At 41.6% G+C, this 26556-nt stretch overlaps 1 protein-coding gene across 6 annotated transcripts in view; it reads right to left on the bottom strand.

Annotated features, from left to right (window-relative positions):
- Nucleotides 1-22125, bottom strand: part of atrx (ATRX chromatin remodeler) — a 212591-nt gene extending 190466 nt beyond the window's left edge. For 2 of the 6 annotated variants that reach the window (XM_063061025.1, XM_063061027.1), the window contains exons 1-2: nt 21552-21720; nt 3559-3671 (exon numbers count right to left, since the gene is read on the bottom strand). Coding sequence is in view for 3 of the 6 variants with exons in the window: in XM_063061022.1 (XP_062917092.1) it covers nt 3559-3671; nt 19871-19920 (163 nt within the window). In the remaining 3 variants the exon portion in view is untranslated. Of the gene's footprint in view, nt 1-3558; nt 3672-19870; nt 20050-21551; nt 21722-21994 lie in introns of those variants that run through there. The other 4 variants (XM_063061022.1, XM_063061023.1, XM_063061026.1 and 1 more) reach the window with 4 other exon arrangements.
- Between the last annotated feature and the right edge of the window lie 4431 nt (nt 22126-26556).

Below are 26556 nucleotides of genomic sequence, written 5' to 3'. Positions count from 1 at the left end.
AAATCTCAACATTTACACAAATGTCATCTTACGGTAAGCAGTCCATCTTGGATTGTGCTCTTCTCCTGAGAAACCACATTGTCTCTGTTGACTACGTTCAGGAAAATGCGTCTTGAATCACTGCTACCAAAACTCATCCGAACACAAAATTAAGTCCCATTATCTGTCAGCCCTGGGCAAGCATAATGTCTTCCACCACCATGATCTCCTTTCAATGGTCCATTAATAGTCCAACCCAGCACTGTTCTGATTGCATAGGGTCCATCATTAACACTACGAATTACTTACAACAGCAACTCAATTTCCGGCAAATAAATATGCTTCAGGTGAGACTATTCCTGAAGATCTGACGAGGAATGTTCCCTTTGTGGACAGGCTTATGTTGCTATATATAAACATTTAGAAGTTCACAATAGTTTTCATGATCCAAGCCAGCCACCTCCAATCCTGAAATGGCACGGCTACACACAATCATCCTTGATCCATCATGTGTAAATTTCCTGTCAGGTTGAGCTTGTTAATGAGGCTCACTGTGCAGAACACTGTTGTACTTCCTTGATCTAGGAAAGAATAAGTAACCATTGTCTTGTTACTCTTCTTAAGGCTGATTTATACTTGTGCACCAAGCTTGCGCCGTAGCCTATGCAAGTGGGCAACGTCGTTGTGAGCATTTATACTTGTGCTTTGGTGTATCTGCGTGGCTCTGCAATTCAGACACATACACGTCACACATTTCCACATCGCGCATGCGCACACACCTGCCCGTGCAAGGCTTTATGGTCATGGTAGTCTTTCTCAGGGTAAACAAGTTTAAAGCGAGCGTCTTTTTTTGTAAAAGCGAAATGTGTCCTCCATAATTTCGGAGGTCTGTAAAGCTTTATGGAAAGCATTGCAGCCAGGGTTCCTTCCCTGGCCTTCAGTTGCCCAATGGGAAGTTACTGCAGCGTAGGAGGAAATGTGATGCTACCAAGCGGACCAATCACAGTTGTCGCGGTCTGCATTGCCGCGACACATAGTTACATTTTGGGAGAGGTGCGTGTCAGGCTATGGTGTAGGGATCCGCGTAGGGTTCGCGGCTACGGCATCGATTTGACGCACAAGTATAAATCAACCTTTAGACTCCACCTATAATTCCTATGAAATATAGGAAAGTACAACCATGAACACCTGTCCCCATACACTGCTGTGTTTGTTTCATTCATGGCTTGTTTCGAATCTGCACCCTTTTCATCAGCTCTGGGTTCAGTTTCAGCTCATTTTCCACAATAGCCAGAGTAACTTCTGCTTATCACCAAAATACTCCTGTAGTAGAGCTTAGGCCTTTAGATATCCTCTTGACAAGCTCTCAAGAATAACCTCCAGTGAACTGTTCGAGAAAATGGAGACAGTCACCATAATCTTTAGCCTTGGCTTCAGTGCTATTCTTGAAAGCCCTCATAAATGAATGATACTGCAAAGGATCTCTTTTTAGGCAGAGATGCAATGTATTGTAGTTGCATCACTATGCTTCTCATTTCCTTTTGTGTCTTTATGGCCTCCAACACTGCATTTAGGCCTTTATCATCTGAAACACTGTCATCATACTGTAAATCAATATCATCAGAGGCACCATGTGTTATTGGTTCAGGCTGAGAGTGAACTATCCCTAGTAGTTCATAGATATTTGTTCCTTAAAAGTATCCACCCTGACATCAAGCATGCTGGGTTTTCCCAGTTACATTTCAACATGGGAACTCTCACCACGGATCTACTCTGCTGCAGCACGTTTAGCACCCACAGCACTTGAAGTCCTTGGCACTGTAACTCTGGCCACCTTGGCTGCAATTTCATCCTGCAAATTAAGCTGCTACATTTTACTTCGAAGTTGTTCTTTCTGTTCTTCCAAAGTGTGTTCCATTTTCTTCTGAAGCTTTTCCACCTTTTCCCCCAAGGTGTGCTTATCCCTCAATATTTGTTGTCTCAGCTAAATCAGCCTCCATCCTAATGCGTGCTGATGTGGTACCAGATACATGGGTTGACCTGGTAACAGCTGCAGAACGTACTACATGTATGTTAAGACACTGTCTTCAACTTTATACATAGTCATAGGATGCTCTTTGCCTTTGTAAATATTTTAATTTCCCCCAAGAGAATTGACCTTCAACATCACGTTTGTTTAATTTCTCTTAGTCTTAACTTCAAGGTCACTGCTTCCAGCTGAACTCATTTTGTCCCAGACAAAACATTAGCTTCAATTCTTTTCAACAATGGAAGTAATATTTCAATTCTTCAGCCTTTCAACAGAACCAAGGGTCGAACACTTCAGGCAAACACCACTATAGAGCTCTTCAGTCCAACCCAGTTGGACATGGCAACAATGACCATTCTAAACCGTGTTTCAAACCCAAACACACAGCGTGGATCAACGTAAGGTAATTTACTTGCCACAAGCTGCTAGAGGCTGCAGTGCTTCTAATTTCTCGGACACATCTGAATGGTGAGGTTTCTTTGATATAACTGTCTAAAACTTTTGCCAACAGAAATGTAGCGACAAAACTAATCCAAAATCAAAACAAAATATTTGCCGCTTGCCTGCAACTGTATGGACTGTTATACTTGCATGACACACCCACAGCTCTAATGAAATGTTCCAAAAGTGGAACCCTTTATTCAATCCTTTATTAGCAATTAGCAAACAATTAAGTAATACAGAGCATTATTTCAGTGCTCAGCAAAAGATATGATGTCTGCCAGTCCCAAGCAACAAACTGCAACAAGCAAGAATACGCATCTTATTCCCTTTGCTCTCATCACACCTAGTCATGTGACTAGTTACCATAATAAACCCCACAGCACAGAACACAAAGCAGATAGAGAATAGATACATAGCCACACTATGGTTCCTAATTTTGTAGACATCAATTATGTCTCCCCTCAGCCTCCTCTGGATGGAGATGTTTAGTCTTGCCCTCTTTTAAGATCTGAATCCATAAACTCCAAGGTTTCACTATTCCTCCAGACTTCTCAGTTCACTGCATGTTTCCTTGCCCTTGTTTCACATCTCCAAATTACCTCATTCCTCCTTGGAATAATTTCTATTTGCCATTATGATGCCAACGATCTACGTTCTCCAGCAGCTAAAAGCTTCCCTGCTCAAACCTATTAATTACAAAGCCAACTACTGTATCATTCAAAGCAATATACAAAATGCTGGAGGAACTTAGCAGGTCGTGCAGCATCTACGGAAATGAATATTCAATGTTTTGAGCCAAGACCCTTCATCAAGACTGGAAAAGAAAGGGGAAGAAGCCAAATAAGAATGTGGGGTGAGGGAAGAGGAAGGAGTGCAAACTAAAAGGTAAAGGTGAATTGAATTGACTTTACTTCTTACATCCTTCACATACATAAAGAGTAAAAGCCAAGTGGGTGGGAAAGGAAGAAAGAAGCTGAGAGGTGATGGGTGGAAAAAGTAAAGGGCGAGAAAAGGAGGAATCTGATAGAAGAAGTGAGTGGGTAGTCACAAATTTCCCCATCATGCCTGCTACATTAAAGTTGATAAATTCAATTTAAATGATTTACCTGAAGCTTGATTTACACACAGTTCTGGAGAGGAGAGGGTTTCTTCACCTTGTTCTGTTGACTGAGCCAGATATTCGTGAAGCTTCTGCACTAATGTATTCAGCTTGCTTTCACTGTAAATATAAGATTTTCTTTTTTTAAAAAATGTGCTATTTGTATTTAAAATTGCAATTACAAAGACCCAAAATAAAAAAAATTGTGGCTAATGAAATACAATTTAATTAAACCTTGACAAGTACAGATCCCTGTTTGTGTAGGTGCAAATTCACCATAAGCAAGTCTCCAGATTATTATTTTCTCCATTTCTTCACATCCTGCCTAAATACATTGACTTGAATTGGGTACAATACTCGGAAACTAGAACACTGATTAATTACCCATGGAATGGGGTGGAAAGAAGATCTAAATGGAAAAGTAATTGATGTGCAGAATGTACCTCAAAGTCAGCAAGAAGATTGCCTGCAAAAGGTCAGACTACAAAAAGTGATTTAAAATATCAAACATGGCAAAAACAGGATCAGTTAGCAGCTGTGATTAAAAAAAATCTATTAAGGAATACTCAAAAATAAAACACTAGCCAAATTTTGAGGTCAGTAATGAATGAATATCGTTTATTAATATCACAACTTTCCTGGACTCTTCTTGAACAAGTGTTTCCAGTGAATGGCTCCACATTGATGTTATCATTAAGGCGCATAAAAAGAAAAAATAAGCAAGAGATAGATCAGCTTACAATACAATTAAAAAGGGAATCATGTTTGTTATCAGTACCAGGAAATTGATCTTGAGTAAGCATTTTATGAATGGTGAACACAAAACTGAGGTAACAATTCAAGGTATAAAAATTAAATTTAGGTAAAACTAATTTAAGCTTGCCATTGTTAACAGCTGAGCTGATGATGGTCAAGGCTCCAAGAAACATTGTTAGTACTCAAAAGGCATTTAGTACAATATAAACAGATACATATTCCCATAAAACTAAATCTCAACTAAAATAACCTTGCCTGAATACAACAAAGAGGCTATCAAAGCTAACAACAAAAATTCAAATATATATGGAGTTTTAAAAGTAGATGAAAAGACTAGAGGCTGTTATGGACAGCAAGGAAACAAGTTACTTGCAATGAGTACCTTTTCACTTCCCTCCCCCACCGATTAGAAGTGCCAGAATCTCCTTTAACAGAACCCCTCACTCCTATGCCAGTGTTCTTAACAGAATACTTCACTTCCATGTTAAGACTTTCAAGCATAACATTCCTGCTTGATTTACACTTAGAATGAGCAAATGGATCCAACAAGAAGAGCTATTACCCAAATACAGGTCTGCTTCTCGTTTTAATTTTTAAGCTCCTGGTACAGCAAAATTCCAACTGTACAGTAGGCTCAGGAATTTTGGTGATGTCATACTAGCAGATTTTCACATTATTGGATGCTATCTCAATTAATTCACTTAAAAGTTGGAGTAGTATAATAAACTGCCGAAGTGCCTGGCGAATGTTACCCAAGTTGTCTGTGTTCTGGATATGGACACTTTTTTTTCAGTCATAGTTTTTATATTATGTTTTTCACCCAATATTTCTAGTATTTTGTGTGTAGAAGAGCGGGATTTGGGAGTCAATGTGTCTGTTCCATTTTTGTTTGTTTTTTTGTGTGGGGAGGAGGGATCATGCTGCCATTCTTTTCTTTCATAGTTTTGAGCCTATTTGCAGAATAACAACTTCAGAATTGTATACTTTGATAACAAATGAATCTTTGAACTTATTCGTTGAAAGCAGAGTGAAGTAATGAAGGCGCTAAAAGGCAACTCCTTCGCTTGCAATTTCTGTCTTTGATATCTGTTTCCTTTTCAAAATTTTTTTTTGAAGACCCTGACCTGGAGTTACACTCTGATTTCGGTTCTTTGCAGGAATGGGACCCACTCTCAGGGCCTCATGACAGGCCGCTTTTTGATATCCCAAGGATGCAGCCTGGAAGCCTAGCGAGCCTTCAGGGTGCTGGATTTTCGTGGCTCTGGAGACAGGCTGATTCAACGACCATGACCCTGAATCAGGTGCCATGGGAGAACACGGAACATTAGGAGCAGCAGGTTAGCTCCCAGGGGCTCTGTGTCCAGAGATCCGAGCCTTTTTGGAGGCCAACTCCAAAAAAAAAACTCAGAAGAAGTGATGCAACAGACTTTTAACACCATAAATCAGCCAGTTGTTATACCTCCCCTCTTGATGTGAAACAGGGATGCCTCTTTTTCCCTTATTTTGGGGAGAGGGAGGGGGGAAAAGGAGGAGGAGAGGGAGAGAGAGAGGAAAAAAAGGAGGGGGAGGGAGACGCTGAGGCTGTAGTATGTTGAATTACCAGGTGAGCGGGTAGTCTTTGGGGTACTGCAAATCTGTGTCTTTACTGATGCTTTGCTGCACGCTCAGTGTTCGGTGGGGGGGGGCACTGATTTTTTTTGCTGGTGGGGAGGGGGGATCGTTGCTGCTTTTGCGTAGGGGGGTGCAGGGGGCGCAGCTTTAGGGTTCTTATGTTTAACTGTCATTCACTCTTTGGGGCACTCCCCCTGCTTTCGCGGATGTTTGCGAAGAAACTAATTTCAGGATGCATATTGTATACATTTCTCTGACATTAAATGTACCTATTGAAGTGATTGCACAGGTTGATAGAGTAGGGAAAAAGGCATTTGCCTGCTTGCTTTCATCAGTCAGGGCACTGAGTATAGCAGTTCAGACATCATGCTGCAGTTGAATGAATGAACCTTTGGTGAGGCCCCCCTTGGGGTACTGTGTACAGTTTTGGTCACCATGTTTATGAAAGGTGTAACTAAACTGGGAAGACTAAGAGAGAAGATTCACAAGGTAGTTGACAAGACTGAGGGCCTGAGTTATAGGAAGATGTTAGATAGGCTAGTTCTTAATTCCTTAGAACATACAGAATGATGGGTAACCATAAAGACATGCTTAAAATTATTAGAGGCATAGATAAAAGTGGATTGTAACAGTCCTCCCCAGGGAAGGAGTCCAAAACTAAGGTGTAGAGTTTAGACTGAGAAAGCTTTAAAAGGGACCAGACTAGCTACATTTTTCCCCATGCTAAGGGTGGTGATTATATGGAACAAACTGCCAGAGGAAATGGTTGAGGCAGGAGCAATAGTTTCATTTAAAAAACAGAGCTACATGGCTTAGAGAGATATAGGCTGAACAGAGGGGATTGGGACGAGCTGAGTGGGCACCGAGGTCGGCTTTTACTTGTTGGGCTACAGGGCCTGTATCCCTGCTGTACTGCTCTAGGACTCAAATACATTTAGCACAACCCTAGTACAGGATAACAAAACTCTTTACTCAAAGAGTTCATCACAAACATTCACTTGGACTTTATTTCAACAGCAAAGACATTGCATGCAGATTTTTTTTTAAATCAAAGCTGTTCACAAATGTTTGGAAAATTGTAAACAACAAAATGGGAAGAGGCTCTTTTAGAATGGCATCATCTACAGGAAATTAGAAATATGTAAAAACAAAAGTATCCATTTTTAACCAAGAATTGCACTCCAAATAAAGGTGCAGAAAATATCAATTGTATAAAAAATTGCCTACAAAAAGCAAATGGAGAAAAAAGTTTAGGACAGATACAAAAAGCATTTGATGTTCACTTAGAAGTGAATACACAAACATTATTGGCCATTTTCAGTAACTAATAAAACCAAAATTATTATTTTTACACAACTCATGGAGAGAAACTAAAAAACCTTCCAGAGTTCAATGGTCATTTATGCCATGGAGATGAAAGCATCTCCAGATCAACGCTGTATGATTTACCAGCAAACAGCAATAGCTTTAGAGTAACCGTCAACACGAAAATTAGCCCATTGTTGTTTGTATTTAGATTTTCTTCACTACTGTTAGCAATTTAGTCCTATGCAGTTGCTTTGATGATCTAGAGCAGGTGATTTAGTGAAGACAGCGTATAGTTAAAGGAACAATGATGTTTTGTAAAGTAAGTTTTGACTACCGCATATGTGAATGATGTTTTCTTCTGAGGCAGCCTTTTGCAGTTCCAGCTGGCTGACAAAACCAATGTGGGACCTAGGAGATCTCAAAGCTGGGGCAGGTGGTGCCTGACCAGGCAGGTTGTTTCAATGCTGGTCATGCTCCTTCAATGCTGGCAATGTGGGTCCTGCCAAATGGTTTCGGCCTTAAACATCAAATGTTCTCGTTTCCTAGATGCTGCCTAGCCTGCTATCTTCCTCCAGCATTTTGTGTCATGCTCCTTCCTTTGATTATGTTAGGTTTAAGCTCCATCATGAAAGAGGTTGCCAAGATGATGAAGGAGATGTTTCAAGGATCTTCTCAGTCTTAATAATGCAGCTGAGTCGTGGAAATTAATGGGCCCATGAATGCTCTTGATAGAAGAACATCTCGGATGGTGCTGAAATTCTTGACGTCATTTGTCTGCAAAACTTGATAACCTATTTCATGATGGAGCTTGGGATGTCCATTTTGTGGTCTGCTGTCAGGAATAAGAAAGGCATGAACTGGCAAGTCAAACCAAATGATATAATTATAGCCCTGTTGCTGAGCAAATTGACCAGGAACAGAATGCCAACATGGTTCACTCATCTCCCCAATGGACTTAGGGTTTTGCAGAGACGTATTTAGGACTTTGCAGATTTGGATTTAGGATTTCTTACTTATCTATCACATGGCAATGGTAGCAACTTGTAAAATGATACCCAGAGCCAAATCACACGGAGTCTGGTGTTTCTGCATAAATGCTGGCCATTTGCCCTGGAACAGATCAGAGGGGACTGTCTGACAATTTGTTGGGAGGTGGAAACTAGACAATTTTAGTTTCATCTCAATGTCAAAGAGAGCTGTATTTTCGTTGCAATTAGAACCCACACCTATTACACACTGAAAATTATGATTTTGACACCAAACGTACTAAATAAACCTATTACTGCTTAAGCAACACTAGAAAATTTCCTGGAAACATGTTCATGTTAAGCAGCATATCTAGATTCACTAATTGGCACTTTTCATTTACAAATTGAACACATGTGAGTTCACTAACTAAAGAATAGCAGAAAATTGGAAAGGATGTCAGACACACGCTTATCCTTCATTGGCAAAAATTAAGAGGATTTTTGTTTTCAATTGTCAATGCCAGAAACCTAGAGCAAGAACAGAATGCTGAGAACCCTTAGCACGTCATGCAGCATCTTTGAAAAGATAAAGTTGTTTCAGAATGAAGACCCCAACATGAAACCTTCATTTTGTTTCTCCTTCCAGATACTACCTGACTTGATGGATAAATTCAGAAGAGCAAGGAAAAAAGAAACTGCTAGTTTAATATCCAACAATTTACATATTGAACAAATTACAGTTTTAAAGCTCAGAAGTGCTTCTTCTGCACAAATAAAAATACATGCTAAATCACAGTGGATTAAAAATCCTTTCAAACCATTCTAAACAACCAAAAGATTTGGGTACCCCAATTATTTAGATGAAGGGATTAAAATTTGTAGATGTCACAAAGCTGGGTGGCAGTGTGAAATGTGAGGAGGATGTTATGAGAATGCAGGGTGACTTGGACAGGTTGGATGAGTGGGCAGATGCAGTCTAATGTGGATAAATGTGAGGTTATCCACTTTGGTGGCAAGAACAGGAAGGCAGATTACTATCTGAATGGTGTCAAGTTAGGAAAAGGGGAAGTACAACGAGATCTAGGTGTCCTTGTTCATCAGTCACTGAAAGTAAGCATGCAGGTACAGCAGGCACCAAAGAAAGCTAATGGCATGTTGGCCTTCATAACAAGGGAAGTTGAATATAGGAGCAAAGAGGTCCTTCTGCAGTTGTACAGGGCCCTGGTGAGACCACACCCAGAGTATTGTGTAAAGTTTTGGTCTCCAAATTTGAGGAAGGACATTCTAGCTATTGAGGGAGTGCAGCATAGGTTCAAAGGGTTAATTCCCGGGATGGTGGGACTGTCATAAGTTCAAAGATTGGAGCGACTGGGCTTGTATACACTGAAATTTAGAAGGATGAGAGGGGATCTGACTGAAACATAAGCGTATTAAGGGATTAGACAAGCTAGAGGCAGGAAACATGTTCTTGGAATGTATGCGGGATGGTTTTTCGAACCAGCATGTCGAGGAACCAACCAGAGAGCAGGCTATTCTAGACTGGGTTTTGAGCAATGAGGAAGGGTTAATTAGCAATCTTGTCGTGAGAGGCCCCTTGGGCAAGAGTGACCATAATATGGTGGAATTCTTCATTAAGATGGAGAGTGACATAGTTAATTCAGAAACAAAGGTTCTGAACTTAAAGAGGGGTAACTTTGAAGGTATGAGACGTGAATTAGCTGAGATAGACTGGCAAATGACACTTAAAGGATTGACGGTGGATATGAAATGGCAAGCATTTAAAGATTGCATGGATGAATTACAACAATCGTTCATCCCAGTTTGGCAAAAGAATAAATCAAGGAAGGTAGTGCACCCGTGGCTGACAAGAGAAATTAGGGATAGTATCAATTCCAAAGAAGAAGCATACAAATTAGCCAGAAAAAGCGGCTCACCTGAGGACTGGGAGAAATTCAGAGTTCAGCAGAGGAGGACAAAGGGCTTAATTAGGAAGGGGAAAAAAAGATTATGAGAGAAAACTGGTAGGGAACATAAAAACTGACCGTAAAAGCTTTTATAGATATGTAAAAAGGAAAAGACTGGTAAAGACAAATGTAGGTCCCCTACAGACAGAAACAGGTGAATTGATTATGGGGAGCAAAGACATGGCAGACCAATTGAATAATTACTTTGGTTCTGTCTTCACTAAGGAGGACATAAATAATCTTCCAGAAATAGTAGGGGACAGAGGGTCCAGTGAGATGGAGGAACTGAGAGAAATACATGTCAGTAGGGAAGTGGTGTTAGGTAAATTGAAGGGATTAAAGGCAGATAAATCCCCAGGGCCAGATGGTCTGCATCCCAGAGTGCTTAAGGAAGTAGCCCAAGAAATAGTGGATGCACTAGTGATAATTTTTCAAAACTCTTTAGATTCTGGACTAGTTCCTGAGGATTGGAGGGTGGCTAATGTAACCCCACTTTTTAAAAAAGGAGGGAGAGAGAAACCGGGGAATTATAGACTGGTTAGCCTAACGTCGGTGGTGGGGAAACTGCTGGAGTCAGTTATCAAGGATGTGATAACAGCACATTTGGAAAGCGGTGAAATCATCGGACAAAATCAGCATGGATTTGTGAAAGGAAAATCATGTCTGACGAATCTCATAGAATTTTTTGAGGATGTAACTAGTAGAGTGGATAGGGGAGAACCAGTGGATGTGGTATATTTTGATTTTCAAAAGGCTTTTGACAATGTACCACACAGGAGATCAGTGTGCAAACTTAAAGCACACGGTACTGGGGGTAAGGTATTGATGTGGATAGAGAATTGGTTAGCAGACAGGAAGCAAAGAGTGGGAATAAACGGGACCTTTTCAGAATGGCAGGCAGTGACTAGTGGGGTACCGCAAGGCTCAGTGCTGGGACCCCAGTCGTTTACAATATATATTAATGACTTGGATGAGGGAATTAAATGCAGCATCTCCAAGTTTGCGGATGACACGAAGCTGGGTGGCAGTGTTAGCTGTGAAGAGGATGCTACGAGGATGCAGAGTGACTTGGATAGGTTGGGTGAGTGAGCAAATTCATGGCAGGTGCAATTTAATGTGGATAAATGTGAAGTTATCCACTTTGGTGGCAAAAATAGGAAAATAGATTATTATCTGAATGGTGGCCGATAAGGAAAAGGGGAGGTGCAACGAGACCTGGGTGTCATTATACACCAGTCATTGAAAGTGGGCATGCAGGTACAGTAGGCGGTGAAAAAGGCGAATGGTATGCTGGCATTTATAGCGAGAGGATTCGAGTACAGGAGCAGGGAGGTACTACTGCAGTTGTACAAGGCCTTGGTGAGACCACACCTGGAGTATTGTATGCAGTTTTGGTCCCCTAATCTGAGGAAAGACATCCTTGCCATAGAGGGAGTACAAAGAAGGTTCACCAGATTGATTCCTAGGATGGCAGGACTTTCATATGAAGAAAGACTGGATGAACTGGGCTTGTACTCGTTGGAATTTAGAAGATTGAGGGGGGATCTGAATGAAACGTATAAAATCCTAAAGGGATTGGACAGGCTAGATGTAGGAAGATTGTTCCCGATGTTGGGGAAGTCCAGAACGAGGGGTCACAGTTTGAGGATAAAGGGGAAGCCTTTTAGGACCGAGATTAGGAAAAACTTCTTCACACAGAGAGTGGTGAACCTGTGGAATTCTCTGCCACAGGAAACAGTTGAGGCTAGTTCATTGGCTATATTTAAGAGGGAGTTAGATATGGCCCTTGTGGCTACGGGGATCAGGGGGTATGGAGGGAAGGCTGGTGCAGGGTTCTGAGTTGGATGATCAGCCATGATCATAATAAATGGCAATGGAGGCTCGAAGGGCCGAATGGCCTACTACTGCACCAATTTTCTATGTTTCTATGTTCCCGATGTTGGGGGAGTCCAGAACCAGAGGCCACAGTTTAAGAATAAGGGGTAGACTATCTAGAACGGAGTTGAGGAAAAACTTTTTCCACACAGAGGGTTGTAGTTCTGTGGAATGCTCTGCCTCAGAAGGCAGTGGAGGCCAATTCTCTGGATTCTTTCAAGAAAGAGTTAGATAGAGCTCTTAAAAGTAGCAGAGTCAAGGGATATGGGGAGAAGGCAGGAAAAGGATACTGAGTGTGGATGATCAGCCATGATCACAGTGAATGGCGGTGCTGGCTCGAAGGGCTGAATGGCCTACTCCTGCACCTATTGTCTATTATCTAATATTGAAATGGTAGAATATAAAACATACCAGCAAAATACACATGAAGCTTTTTATTTTGTAAGTTAGTAATACAAGGAAAACACTTCTGATCTTTGATAAATCTTCTACATCTTATTAAGTTAACCATGACAGAGGTTTAACATCTCATCCAAATCATAACCAATAAAATGCAGTGTTGTGCCTGGTGGCTTAATACAGTTAAGTCCAATAGACCTTGAACCAAGCTTGAAGAATACATTATTACCAATCTAAGCACTAAAGCTCCGAAACATATGCCAGGATTAGAAACATAAAAAACCTAAAGTACAATACAGGCCCTTTGGCCCACAGAGTAGTGCCGAACATGTCGCTACCTTAGAAATTACTAGGCTTACCTATAGCCCTCTATTTTACTGAGCTCCATGTACCTATCTAAAAGTCTCTTAAAAGACCGTATTGTATCCGCCTCCACCACCGCTGCCGGCAGCCCATTCCACACACTCACCACTCGAGGAAAAACTTACCCCTGACATCTCCTCTGTACCTACTCCCCAGCACCTTAAACCTGCGTTCTCTTCTGGTAACCATTTCAGCCCTGGGAAAAAGCCACTGACTATCCATACGATCAAAGCCTCTCATCATCTTATACACCTCTATCAGATCACCTCTCATCCTCCGTTGCTCCAAGGAGAAAAGGCCGAGATCACTCAACCTATTCTCATAAGGCATGCTCCCCAATCCAGGCAACATCCTTGTAAATCTCCTCTGCACCCTGTCTATGGCTTCCACATCCTTCTTGTAGTGAGGCGACCAGAACTGAGCACAGTACTCCAAGTGGGGTCTGACCAGGGTCCTATATAGCTGCAACATTATCTCTCGGCTCTTAAATTCAATTCCACGATTGATGAAGGACAATACACCATACGCCTTCTTAACCACAGAGTCAACCTGCACAGCTGCTTTGAGTGTCCTATGGACTCAGACCCCAAGATCTCTCTGATCCTCCACGATGCCTGGAGTCTTACCATTAATACTATATTCTGCCATCATACTGGACCTACCAAAATGAACCACTTCACACTTATCTGGGTTGAACGTCATCTGCCACTTCTCCGCCCAGTTTTGCATCCTATCAATGTCCCGCTGTAACCTCTGACAGCCCTCCACACTATCTTATAACACTGCCAACCTTTGTGTTATCAGCAAACTTACTAACCCATCCCTCCACCTCCTCATCCAGGTCATTTATAAAAATCACAAAGAGTAAGGGTCCCAGAAAAGATCCCTGAGGCACTCCGCTGGTGACCGACCTCCATGCAGAATGTGACCCATCTACAACCACTCTTTGCCTTCTATGGGCAAGCCAGTTCTGGATCCACAAAGCAATGTCCTCTTGGATCCCATGCCTCCTTACTTTCTCAATAAGCCTTGCATGGGATACCTTATCAAATGCCTTGCTGAAATCCATATACACTACATCTACTGCTCTTCCTTCATCAATGTCTTTAGTCACATCCTCAAAAAATTCAATCAGGCTCGTAAGGCATAACCTGCCCTTGACAAAGCCAAGCTGACTACTCCTAATCATATTATACCTCTCCAAGTGTTCTTAAATCCTGCCTCTCAGGATTGTCTCCATCAACTGACCAACCACTGAGGTAAGACTCACTGGTTTGCAATTTCCTGGGCTATCTCTACTCCCTTTCTTGAATAAAGGAACAACATCCGCAACCCTCCAATCCTCCGGAACCTCTCCCGTCCCCGTTGATGATGCAAAGATCATTGCCAGAGGCTCAGCAATCTCCTCCCTTGCCTCCCACAGTAGCCTGGGGTACATCTCATCCGGTCCCGGCGATTTATCCAACTTGATGCTTTCCAAAAGCTCCAGCACATCCTCTTTCTTAATATCTACATGCTCAAGCTTTTCAGTCTGCTGCAAGTCGTCATTACAATCACCAAGATCCTTTTCCATAGTGAATACTGAAGTATTCATTAAGTACCCCTGCTATTTCCTCCGGTTCCATACACACTTTCCTGCAGTCACACTTGGTTGCTACAACTGCACGATGGATCACTTAGTTTAGTTTAGGTCACGAATAACCAGAAAAATTACAGATTTTATTCTGCACTAAATTAGTGGACAACAATGTAAAAAATGGTCCCTACAGATTGGTTACAAATGCAGGAGTTCTTGTAGGGAGTACACATGGATGATATCTACCTTAGTTGTAATACACCCCATTGTTAAAGGGACAAGAATTCCGTTTTAAACTCATGAAAATGGTCACCTAGAACATGACGCCCATGATAATCGGCACCCATGGAACTCTACTCTCCCAAGAAATCAGGAACCTAAGGAGAAATTAAGGAAAACACACTTTCTTGCTTCAGTCCTGCAAACCAGTAAGTGTAATAGAAGACAAGAAATGCTGCAGATACTGGAAATTGATGATAGTATACTAGCGGTGTAAAAGAAATAAATTTCACACACTTGGTGGTGCTGTGTTGAATTGGGCTGTTCCTTTCCTCACACAATACTTCCCATCTGGGATGCATTTTGCAGAAGACGCAAGTCTTAAACAACCGAGGTCAATCAAGTCCAGTTAAGTACTTTCACTTTTAATTACAGAGCATGACCACACATTAAGGAAACCTTTGCTGCCTGGACAAGCTTCTTGCTAGAACTGAACAGAAATATTTTTTTTCTCACTCTAAGCACATTATCGGTCTTGAAATGGTCAGATTTTTTGAGTACTTTTCTCGAGAGAAAGAACAAGCACCTTCTGCCAGAATCAGAGTAGATAATTCATTTTTGCTGGTCATTTCAGAAGTCATCTTCAACCAACCTGTGGCACTTCATATAAATTGCAGAATCAAAATCCATTGGTCACAACAAAGCCCACAAGCCTTGAATACAATGCATATTGTTCCAGAAGCAGCCATGCATCAAGTTGAGTTATTCCAGCCCAGCAATATTAATATCTACCCAATAAAGTGGAAAACTGACCACCCAGTCCAGTTCACAAAGTGCTTGTTAATTCCTCTTGCCAATTATGGTCCTTTTATCTATCCTTAAGCAGAATGTTATAAACAATGCCATCAAGTTGCATTTAATCATCAGTAACCTGCTCACTACTTTTCAAAGCTCTGCCAGGACCACTCAGCTCCTGGCCTCATCAGTCTTTGTCCAAACATTAATAAAAATAAAAACCAATGCAAAGGAAAACAGTTGTTGCTGCTGGAGGTCAATTTCAGCCCAACAACATCATTGCCATAGATGCTCAGGGCTATGCCCTATGTTGAATCATCGCTAATTCAATGTTCGTTCCATCAGGCTGCAGACTACCAGAAGGAACATGAAGTGCTGTTCCTCTAGTTGTTACATGATCTATCCTGCCCCCTCTCACTATTAAAAGGCCAAAGATGGAGATATTTGTTTGTGCTTGCAGTTCCACCCATTGGATAGTTATCAGATCTCAACATCCTCCTCTGCTAGGGTGAGGCCACACAATCTGGAGAAAGAGCACTTCATGTTCCCTCTGGGAAGTCCACAATCCGATGGCACAAACACTGAATTCTCCAATTCAGTTAACCTGTCTTTTCCTCTATCCTCCTAGACTACCCAGTTCCTTCTGCACACACCCATCATCTCCCCCCACTCCTGAATCACCATTTCTTTCCCATCTGCCACAAAATCCATCTGCTCACCACCAACACATTCACCACCACTGGGTCCCCTGCTCAACCACCTCACTTACTTCATCCCTGCTCCATCTTCTCTTCCTATCATATTCCATCACCTGCAGCCCTTTGTTTGCCACCACCTATCATCTCCAAGCCATTGCTGCTATTTCCACTCTTTTTTGGCTTCATCTACCCATCACCCCTCTTCGCCTGGATCCAATAAGCACTTGCCACCCCTAAACTTCACCTTTTTAGACTAGCTCTCTCACCGCTACTCATTCAGTCTAGATGCAGGGTATCAACCTGAAAGGTTGACTGTCCATTTCTCACTACAGGCGCTGTTTGATCTGCTGAGCTCTTCCAACAGTATATTTTGCTCCAGATTCCTGCATCTGCAGTTTTATGTCTCCAAATGCCCAGGATTAGCACATGGATATAATTCTGGCTTCAGCTAATAAGCAGCAAGAAAAATTCACACCCAGCATAAGCCAATAAACAAATGTCTCAAACAAGTCTACGTGGTGTCAAATACAATCTCCAAAACTATATCAACATTAAGGATATCACTGGTTAGAAATTCAATCAGTTACATATGGCTTCAACAGATTAGAGCTTTGTATTCTGCAATAACTGACAACTCCGAACTGTTGTAACCAAAGCCAGTACAAATAAACAACATAACAGTCAACCTTCCACTGTCTATATGCTGCTCCAATGACATTCAGGATAATACAGGCCATTTGACTGAAACTCAATTGCCAACATAAACTTCACCAGCAAACCACACCAAAGTATATTATCTCAGACATCCCACCTTGCAAAAACTCATTTCAGGGAGGTAGCACACCCTCCCCCGGTCAACCTCCAAGGGCGCATGTATACGGGACATTTGATTATGAAAGAACACAATTTATTTGACACATATGGAAACTATTTACACACACACACAAATAAATATATATATTCCTTGTTGAGTATTTTGTTGGCAATCTCAATGCTAATGCAAATAGCTTTTCTATTTATTTTGCAAACTTTCCTTCTACTGTGATGTGGCTCTGCTGAAAAGAACTGTGAAATACTTGAGCAGCGTCCCTAATATGTTGTGGTCCCTAACAGAAATAAAAGCATAAGCTGTATCTTTATTATATTGTCTCATGTAATACTTTGTTTAGTGAATTTGTCTAATCTGTAAACCAATCTGTAATCTGGGTATATGCAGAAAATATGACATTAAAATATATACTTATATATTATCATGGAGTCATTTTTAATTCTATGACAACTTTAAGCATGCCTACAGGGAGTTTGGCCTCATCACGTAGGACATCAATAGAGTAGCCCCTTAGCAGCTAGCCAGCTAGTTTAAATAACGTTAACTATGTTAATGAACAAATGACACATGCTAACCTCACCTCAACATGTCTTTTACAGTCCTAACCCACCATGGGCAATAGAAAAATCACTGTTGCAAACAATGCAGCGAGCAACGCTGTCATTATTTTTGACCCCTATTAGGCAGGGGTACACTTTAGTGTAGTCTGGGGTGACGTACGTTTTATATTTTCTTTTTTTTGGAACACTCTGCCATGGTGGTGCAGGACACTAAACTGAACTGATGGAGAGACAGAAGTCGACTGCAAAGCCTGCCCACAGAGAAAACTGATTGGTCTACTTCGCACAAAGAGAGACCAATCAGGATGCTTGCTCCAGCTCTCCCTCTCACTTCCGGGATATTGTATATAATTTGCGGGCATCAGGGAGCTATTAATATGCAGGAGATTCCCGAAACTTCCGGGAGAGGTGGGATGTCTGTTATCTACACAGTAGCAACTCAAAGACATTTTCAACAGCACCATCCCTGTTGTTTAGAAGGATAAAGGCAGTACGGCAAAGGAAACACCACCACCTGCAAAGCCTTCCCTTGTTCCTACATTGCTTCTAACTACCAACCAAAAATGCCAGAGAATTACTTTCACCACATAGGTCACAAGCTCAGGAAAGCACCTCTCCACCATCATTCCAGCTGTAATGAGAACGCAGAGACAAATGCTGGAGGGAACTAATGCTTGCTGAAGTAAAGGGGTGGGGGTGGGAAGGGAGAGGGTTGATGCCTGTGTGTGGGTGGGAGGGTACATTTTTCTGACATTCATTTTTTGGGGTTTTTTCTCTCTGTTTTGTGGATGTCTGTGAAGAGTAAATGCAGAGCTTAAACAGAGGTTAATAGCTGCCTAACAGGAGGGGTCATGACTCCCCCAGCTATAGGTTGACTCATTACAGAGTGTAACGGCCAAAAGTAAGAATGACCTTAGAGCTCACTTTGGAGCAGCGCAGTTGTCTTAGTCTATTACTATAAGTGCTCCTCTGTTCAGTCAAGGTGGAATACAGAGGGTGAGAAACATTGTCCAGATGGTCCTTTGTTCTACCACAGTCTCCAATGTGACCAATTTAAACCTGCCAGCAGCATCCGTGTTGATGCCACTGCCCCAGCACACCACCACAATGACTGCACTGGTGACAACAGACTGGTAGAACATGTGAAGGAGAGGACTGCATAATCCAAAGGACCTCAGTCCCCTCAGGAAGTAGAGGTGACTCTGGCCCTTCTTGTACACAGACTCCTTGTTGGTGCTCCACTCAAGTCTGCCATCCAGTGCAGCCCTAGGTACTTCTAGGTCCTCACCGTCAATAGTAACAGGGAGCACTGCAAGCTTGGTCTTCCTAAAGTCCATCACCACCTCCTTAGTCTTACTGATGTTGAGCTGCAGATGATTCAGCTTGCACCATTCGACAAATTCCTCCATCAGGGCCCTGTATTCATCCTCCTGTCCTCCCTTTATACACCCAACTATTGCTGAATCATCTAAGAATTTTTGCAGATGACATGACTCAGTGTGCCTTTAGGGTGGGCCCTATGGATGACCTGATTTCTCACTGATGCTACCAACTGAAGCATTACAGGAAATCCCTGGGACAGCAGGTACAGCTGTTGGAGGCCTCTGCACTCAGTCGATTACTCTCTTGAACGATATTTAAAGAGAATCTGCTGGTTCTCGGGTCCATAAGCAACACTACAGACTGTAACATTGGAAGAGCACACTATTGGTCTTCCCTCTTGCTATGGCAAGAGCATTATCTTTCTCTCCCTTATTAGTGAGAGATCGGGCCTGCTGAGATGTCAAAGTGTTAGGATGGACAGTAGTTTTATGATGGACTTGAGAACATGGTGCCTGGGGCTTGCTATTGCATGGTGGGTGGTGGTGGGGGGGAGGGAACTAATGCTTGCTGAAGTAAGAGGGTGGGGTGGGAGAGAGAGAGGGTTGATGCTTGTGTGTGGGTGGGACATTTATTCTTTGGGGGTTTTTCTCTGTTTTGTGCATGTCTGTGAAGAGTAAGGATTCCAGGTTGAATACTGTATACATTCTCTGATATTAAATTGAACCATCAAAATCATTAAAGAGCAGCAGCTTTTGGATATTCAAAAAACTGTTATGAAATGTCAAGAGTCGTTTTGGGTGTACGCTTCCTACATACACAAAACATGTGAACTCAATCTGCAGCTACAGAAATGAGGGTACATCTAATGAATGTGCTACACACCAAAACACAGACAGTAGTAGACCTACACAGCAAATGTAAAGTGAAAGTGAGGTGCTGGACTGTAAAACAGAGTATTATTGTATTTGCACGTCTCTTATGTCCGTATCACCAAACTGTCCATAATGACAAAACACCTTTTAGAGCTGTCAATGTGAGGAGACAGCTAATTTATGTAAGTTTCCACAAATATTACCTGGGTGCTATCACATGCATTCCTAATACTGATTGTGAATTTCTGGCCATGATCCAAGGTGATAACTCTTGAGTCTTTTCTGAATCCCATGCATATACCAGGCTGCAGACTAAGGCTTAGTTTAACATATCAATTGAGTACGCTGAACTCTCTGCCACAATGAACAATTGTTCTGATAGCTGCACAAGGATAAAAAGAGATCCACATCAAGAGATATACAGATATCAATAGCTGAGTCAATGGCTGTAGAACTGTATACGTTATAAAATTATACCAAATGTGGAGATTTAGAATAACCATACTTTCTCCCTTTCAAATATAAACTTATTTGATGCTGTTTTGATTTATGTGCAATCCTACACTTCTGAGTGATTGGTTAGCTTTTGTGTGAGAGAGGGGTTGGGGTATTTGGGGTTTGCGAGTTTTTGTTTCTTTTTCTTTTCATGCGGGGGGTGGAACTGATGTCTTTCTTTCAACTATTTACATGGATTTCAGTATTCTATGGCTAACTGGAGGAGACAAATTTCTGAGATGTGTTTTGCATAGATACTTCAATAAAATGAGTGTTTGAACAGAAGTTCACCTGGTAATATATTTAAAATCTTGTAGGTGCTCTCCCTAGCAACTTCTTTTCAAATAAAAGTGCTCGATTACTTCATAATCTGAGCTTCACATGTACACATTGCCTTTGCACCCACCAGCTACTAGAAGTCCTAAAATCAAGGAACTATTCACATAACAGGGAGCTTCCATTATAAGAGTTAGAGGGAAAGGGCCAACACAAGAAATTCAAGCCAAATTCAACATTTCTGAATGCTTGAGCAACAGATAAAATTATCCCCGGGATAAATTTATTGAGGTCCTCTGGAATCTTTTAAACAATAAGGTCAAAAACAACTTGTTCAAAATACGTAATCAAAATCCTGAGCAGCTTGAAACGTCGCCGACTGCTTTATTCTCCTCCACAGAACCTGATCGATCTGCTGAATTTTTCCAGCATCTCGTGGGCGTTAATCGAGAAACAATGTTTGTATAGGTTTTGAACGGAGCCAACTCACGTAAACCTAACCTGCATGCCCCTACCTGGCCATCAGGACCCAAAATGGTGAATCGGCCGGCAGGCCTGCGGCCTAATGTTGAAGAGAAGACCCCAACACACAAGATCCGTTATATATACGTGAGCGTCTAAGGTTTTCTTTCCACAGAAGCTGCCTGACCTGCTGAGTGTTTCCGGCGTTTACCGTTGTTACTTTCGACTTCCGGCATTTTAAAATGTTTGAATCTCCACAAAGTACATGGGGGCATAGTAAGGGGAAGGGGGTTCCATCCAGCGCTCCGGGTCTTTCCCTTCCTTCCGGATGTGTTGAATGAGTGGCAGTGACTGGAGAATGTGGTTGAGGATGGATGGAAGCATGTGAGCGAGGAGGGGGGGATTTTGAGTAAGGTCGTAAGCAGGCGGTAAGGTCGCCATTTTATTTGAAGTGGGGCCTTGAGTGGATAGCACCGCCGGGGTAAAGACAGGGGGAGGAGCCGATGGTAGCGGCGGCCCGGCCTGCCGGATAAAAGCGATAGGGGGAGGGGCGGCACCTGCTCCGACTTCCTTTCTCCCCCCCCCATCCCTCCCTCCCCGCCACTTCCTCCGCCGCTGCCGTACAAACCCGACAAACGTATGGCTTTTCACCTAGAAAGTACCTCCGCGGCTCCGCTGTCATCTCTCCCGCGGCTCCTGGAAGGCGCGGCTTTCTGCTCTCATCGACGGCGCCGGCTCTCCCGTCCCCTCGCCCCGAAGCCCGGGCCGCTCTTTCCCCCCCCCCAATCCCCGGCCGGCCGCCCGCCTGCCTAGAGCCCAGACACACAATGCCGCGCCATTGCTCGGCCCCCGCCCCCCGTAGCCGATCGCCGACGCGCAATCCTGGCGCGAACACCACACCCCCGCCTGCCCTTCCAATTGGCCCCGCCGCCGTCAGTATCCTTCTCGCCCATTGGTCTTTCCCAAGGGCATGTGTTGCCCCACTCGGCGGCCTATCCGCCCGTTTCGTCCCACCTTGCACATCCTTAGCGCTCGGGACAACGCGCAGCCTCACCGTGGTCCATTAGCAATTGGGAAATCTCCCCCATACTCACCATGGCGCTGCACGACACAAAGTCCGACCTCAATTAGTTTGATCATCACGACTCAAGGTCCCGCCATTACCGTGAAAGAAGGATGTTCCTATGGTGACCACGGCTGTCAGCGAGAAACATCATGTTTCCCTGCTCCAATTGGAAGGGGGATTCTAACGAAGACGTCACGGATAGATGGTTTCCTGGCAGTAATACGCATAGCTAGTGGTTAGTTTCGCCGCTTCAATGAATTGATTGGTTGCTGGTTAAGTTACCAGGTAACTGCGTTGCTATGGCAACTGAGATGTTCAGCGACGTAGCAGAGCATAGAATGGAATATTAGAAAACATTTTCAAAGTATAGATTCATTGAATGTAATGTGAAGGTGATTCAATGTTTCTGCTTTCTGAATGTAATGAAAACCCGTTTTTCGTCAAATTGCTCATTATTTTGTTCATAGTCCTGGTTAGAGATAGGCCATTCAACCCATTGAGTCTGCTTTGTCATTCACCAATACGAATGCCACCTCAACACCATTTTCCTACTCTGTCCACTTAATTTCTCTGATATCCTACAATCTGTTAATCTTCGTTTTGAATTCAGTAATGACTGTAACTTTCAAAGTAGGTATTCCAACGATCCAGTCTGAAGAAATGTTTCCTCGTTTCAGTGTTAACTAGCCCAGCCCTTATTTGACATTAGTCGTGACATCTAGTTCTAGAAACCTCAACCAAGGCAAAATCCTTCTTCAATCTAGCACGTCAAGGCCTCTGTGAATTATATATGTTTCAACATGATAACAAATAATGAAAACCGTGGAGAATAGAGGCTGAGCTTACTTCTCATATTGACAAACTTGACATACAAGAAATGAGTTTGGTGAATCCTCCTAGCAACCTCCAAAAGCAAATACATATTTTAAGTTAGGAGAACACCCTGATGTATTTGTAATGGCATGATCTGATTGGTTGGTAGGCAAATAAGTTTTCCACCACACGTACATGTAATTCCTCCAGTATCATTATGACTACTACAACAAAATATCCAGGCATGGTCTCACCATATCCCTTTATAGATACATTATTTAAATATTTAAACATGTTTAACTCTTGAAATCCATCCAACATTATTACAATTAAGCTCAGCATACCATTTCTTACCTAATTGCCTGCTGCATCATTTATTATTACAGGTATATTGTAATTTGTCCTTTACTGTGCCTATTGTCTTGTTTATTAACTATTGTACTGTCTTGCACTGTTTTGTGCACTTTATGTAATCCCATGTAGGCCCGGTCAAATGTAGTTTTGTGTTGTTTCACATAGTTTAGTGTAGTTTTGTGTTGTTTCAGGTAGTTTTGTGTTGTTTCAGGTAGTCTAGTGTAGTTTTGTGTTGTTTCATGTAGCATCATGGTCCTGGAGGATCGTTGTTTCATTCTTACTCTGTACTGTACCAGCAGTTATAGTTGAAATGACAATAAAAGCGACTTGACTTGAATATTGGCATTTTACAGCACCATTAATATCTATATTTGTAGATAAGTATCAGCATCTCTCTTGTACTCTCCGGAAAACTCTCACCTCACTCAGTTGGACCTATTTTAAAAGATATTTTAAATACTTGAATGTGACACCAGTTGATGTGAGAGAGAGAAGCAAAATGTTGAACTTAAATGATAAGCCAAAGAGCAATTGTATGGAAGAGACAAATAAGCAGAGGAATTAATTGACAGCACAAAAGAAGATGTCAAGTGTGAACCAAGAAATTTGGGAAAGGATTATAACTTTTTTAATTGATGATGTCAGAAGCAAAGGAAAGTTTACAATGTACAAATACTTAAATGGAAAAATACTTCAAAGACAACCATGTCCAGAGCTGTCTAGAAATGCATCACCAATGGGGAATTGATTAACTGATTATGCTACTATCAACCCTGGATTTGTGGGGTACAGGTTTATAAGGAAGCAAATCAGATTTATTATTTCAGTTTAAAAGGAACTTTGTGCCTCCATTCCTCGATATTCCTGTTGAATTTGTGATAAACTTAAAGGCTCAATTTTATAAAGAAACACTTCTGTTTCTCCTCAATAAGAGCATTGATCCTTCACAATGTTAGATATTGAATAAACGAAAACGCTAGATATTTCCAATAGATTGCATCACAATGTCTTGCTTCGATATCTGAACTGTTACTTTTAATTCCCACTGATATGAACTCTTCCATTTTTATTTCCACCTTTATTCACAGTTCTTTTTATTTTATTTGTGTTTTGCAAATGGAAGACATTTCTAAAAGTTTAATTAGATTTCTAAACGTGACGGCAATACCTACTTCAGTGGTTGAATATTAAAGAGGTTGATAAAGATTTCATTGAAACATGCTGAACGACGATTTAATGCCCTTTGTGCCCCAGACAACAATGACAATAATGCTCTAAAGTGGCTGGAATATATATGTAGTGGTGTCTACCAAATATATCAAGAGAGACCCTTGCATCCAAATGTGTGCAATTGTTAAGGTTATTCTTATTAAAGTTATCCTCCAATTTCCCTCTTTTCCAGATTCAGGATTGTTTAATGTCATTTCCAGTACATAAGCGTAAAGGTGAACAAAATAATTGTTACTCTGGATATGATGCAGCACCAAAAAAACACAAGATAATGAACAGAGTGATTAAAAAACAATTATAAATACATAACTACATATATATATATGATCAATTTATGTCCATAGTGATGCTCATCACAAGATTAACTGTATAAAAGATGATTCTGACTGGAAATGATAAAAGTAGTTGTAGTTGGGTGGAAATGTTGATCAGCTTGGGAAAAATAACTGCTTTCAAGTCTGGTGGATCTGGCATGGGTGCTACATAACCTCCTTCCTGATGGGAGTGGGACAAATAGTCCTTGAGCATTTTGAGTGGGATGCCTCATGATATTGCTGGCCTTTCTGTATATGTCCTTGATAGTGGGTAGGCTGGTGCCAGCGATGCATTGGGCAGATTTGACCACCCACTGTAGAGCCTTCCTGTCAGCCGCAGTGTAGTTCCATACCTTACAATGATGCAGCTGATTAGGATGCTTAACTTCGCATTTGTAGAATGACATGAGTAATTATGTGCATAGTCCAACTCCCTTCATCCTCTTCAGTACGTAGAGATGTTGGTGAGCTTTCTTGATTTTGTAGGATGTGTTCTGGGACCATGAGAGGTTGTGCGAGATGTGCACTCCCAGGAGTTTGAACCTGCTCGCAGTTCCCACTGCTGTAAAGAGGGGTGGAAGTGATACCAGGTCCCCTGAGGTCAATAACCATCTCCTTTGTGTTGTTGACATTGATAAAAAGTTACTTGCGTGGCCCTGGGTCTTGTGATCTTGCACCTTGGAATGTGGTGGGGTTTTTAAAAAATGGTCATACATATAAAAATGTTGTGGGATGAGAGTAGAGCAACAGTGACAGAAGTTTCTAAGAGTAATTTAGAAGATACAGGATTATATCATTCCAAAGTAGCAGCATTTTAAAGTGAGGAAGAGGCAATTGTGGCTGACAAGTCAGAGAGAGCCTAAAAGCAAAAGAGTGCATACAATATTGCAAAAACTGGCAGTAAGTTAGATTTGGGAAGCTTTTAAAAAGCAACAGAAGGCAACTAAAGAATAAGGGGGAAAAGATTAAATATGAAGGCTAACCCATAAAATAAAAGTACAGTATATCAAAAGTATTTTCAGATATATAAAAAGTAAATGAGAAGAAAAAAGTTAACATCAGACCACTTGAAAATTATGTTGGAGAGGTAGTAATGGAGAATTAAGAAATGCCAGATGAACTGAATAAGGTTTTTTTTGTATGTCTTTACTGTGGAAGAAACAGGCAACGTACCAGAAATTTTTTTTGGGGGAGGGAGGGTGCATAACTGAAAGTAATCACTTTACTACAAAGAAGGTACTTGGGAAACTGAAAGGTCTGAAAGTAGTAGGTAGAGATTAGTAGTATTATTTCAAGAATCACTGTAACAGGAATGGTTCCAAAGGGCTGGAAAATCATAAATGTCACTCCACTCTCTAAGAAGGGAGGGAGACAAGATAGGAAACTTTAGGCCTTGTAGCCTGATTTCAATGATTGGTAGGATTTTAGTCCATTAAGGACAAGGTTTCCAAATAATTGAAAACATATGATAAAATCTGCTGAAGTCAACATGGTTCCCTTAGGGGTAATCTCACCTGACAAATCTGTTGGAATTCATTGTAGAAGTAATAAGCAGGGTACACAAAGAGAGTCAGTGAATGTTGTTTATCTAGATTTTCAAAAGGCTGCTTAACAAGATGGGAGCCCATGGTTATACAGGAAAGGCATCAGTGTGGATATATTTAAAGCAGAGTTTGATAGTGGACATCAATTGTTTAGAGAAGGCAGGAGAATGGGGTAGCTAGACACTTACCAAACAACGTGGATAGAAATACAAAGTTGAGGTTACAATTAGATCAGATGTGATCTTATAAAGTGGTGGAGCAGTAATGAAGACTCAACTCCTTACTTATGAGTTCAAATGCACAGGCAATGAAGAGCTTTCTTATCGACATTATTG

Source organism: Mobula hypostoma, chromosome 10, assembly GCF_963921235.1.
Source record: "Mobula hypostoma chromosome 10, sMobHyp1.1, whole genome shotgun sequence".
Taxonomy (NCBI): Eukaryota; Metazoa; Chordata; class Chondrichthyes; order Myliobatiformes; family Myliobatidae; genus Mobula; species Mobula hypostoma.
Note: the sequence above shows the minus strand (reverse complement) of the source record. Positions and strands in the feature narration are given on the sequence as shown.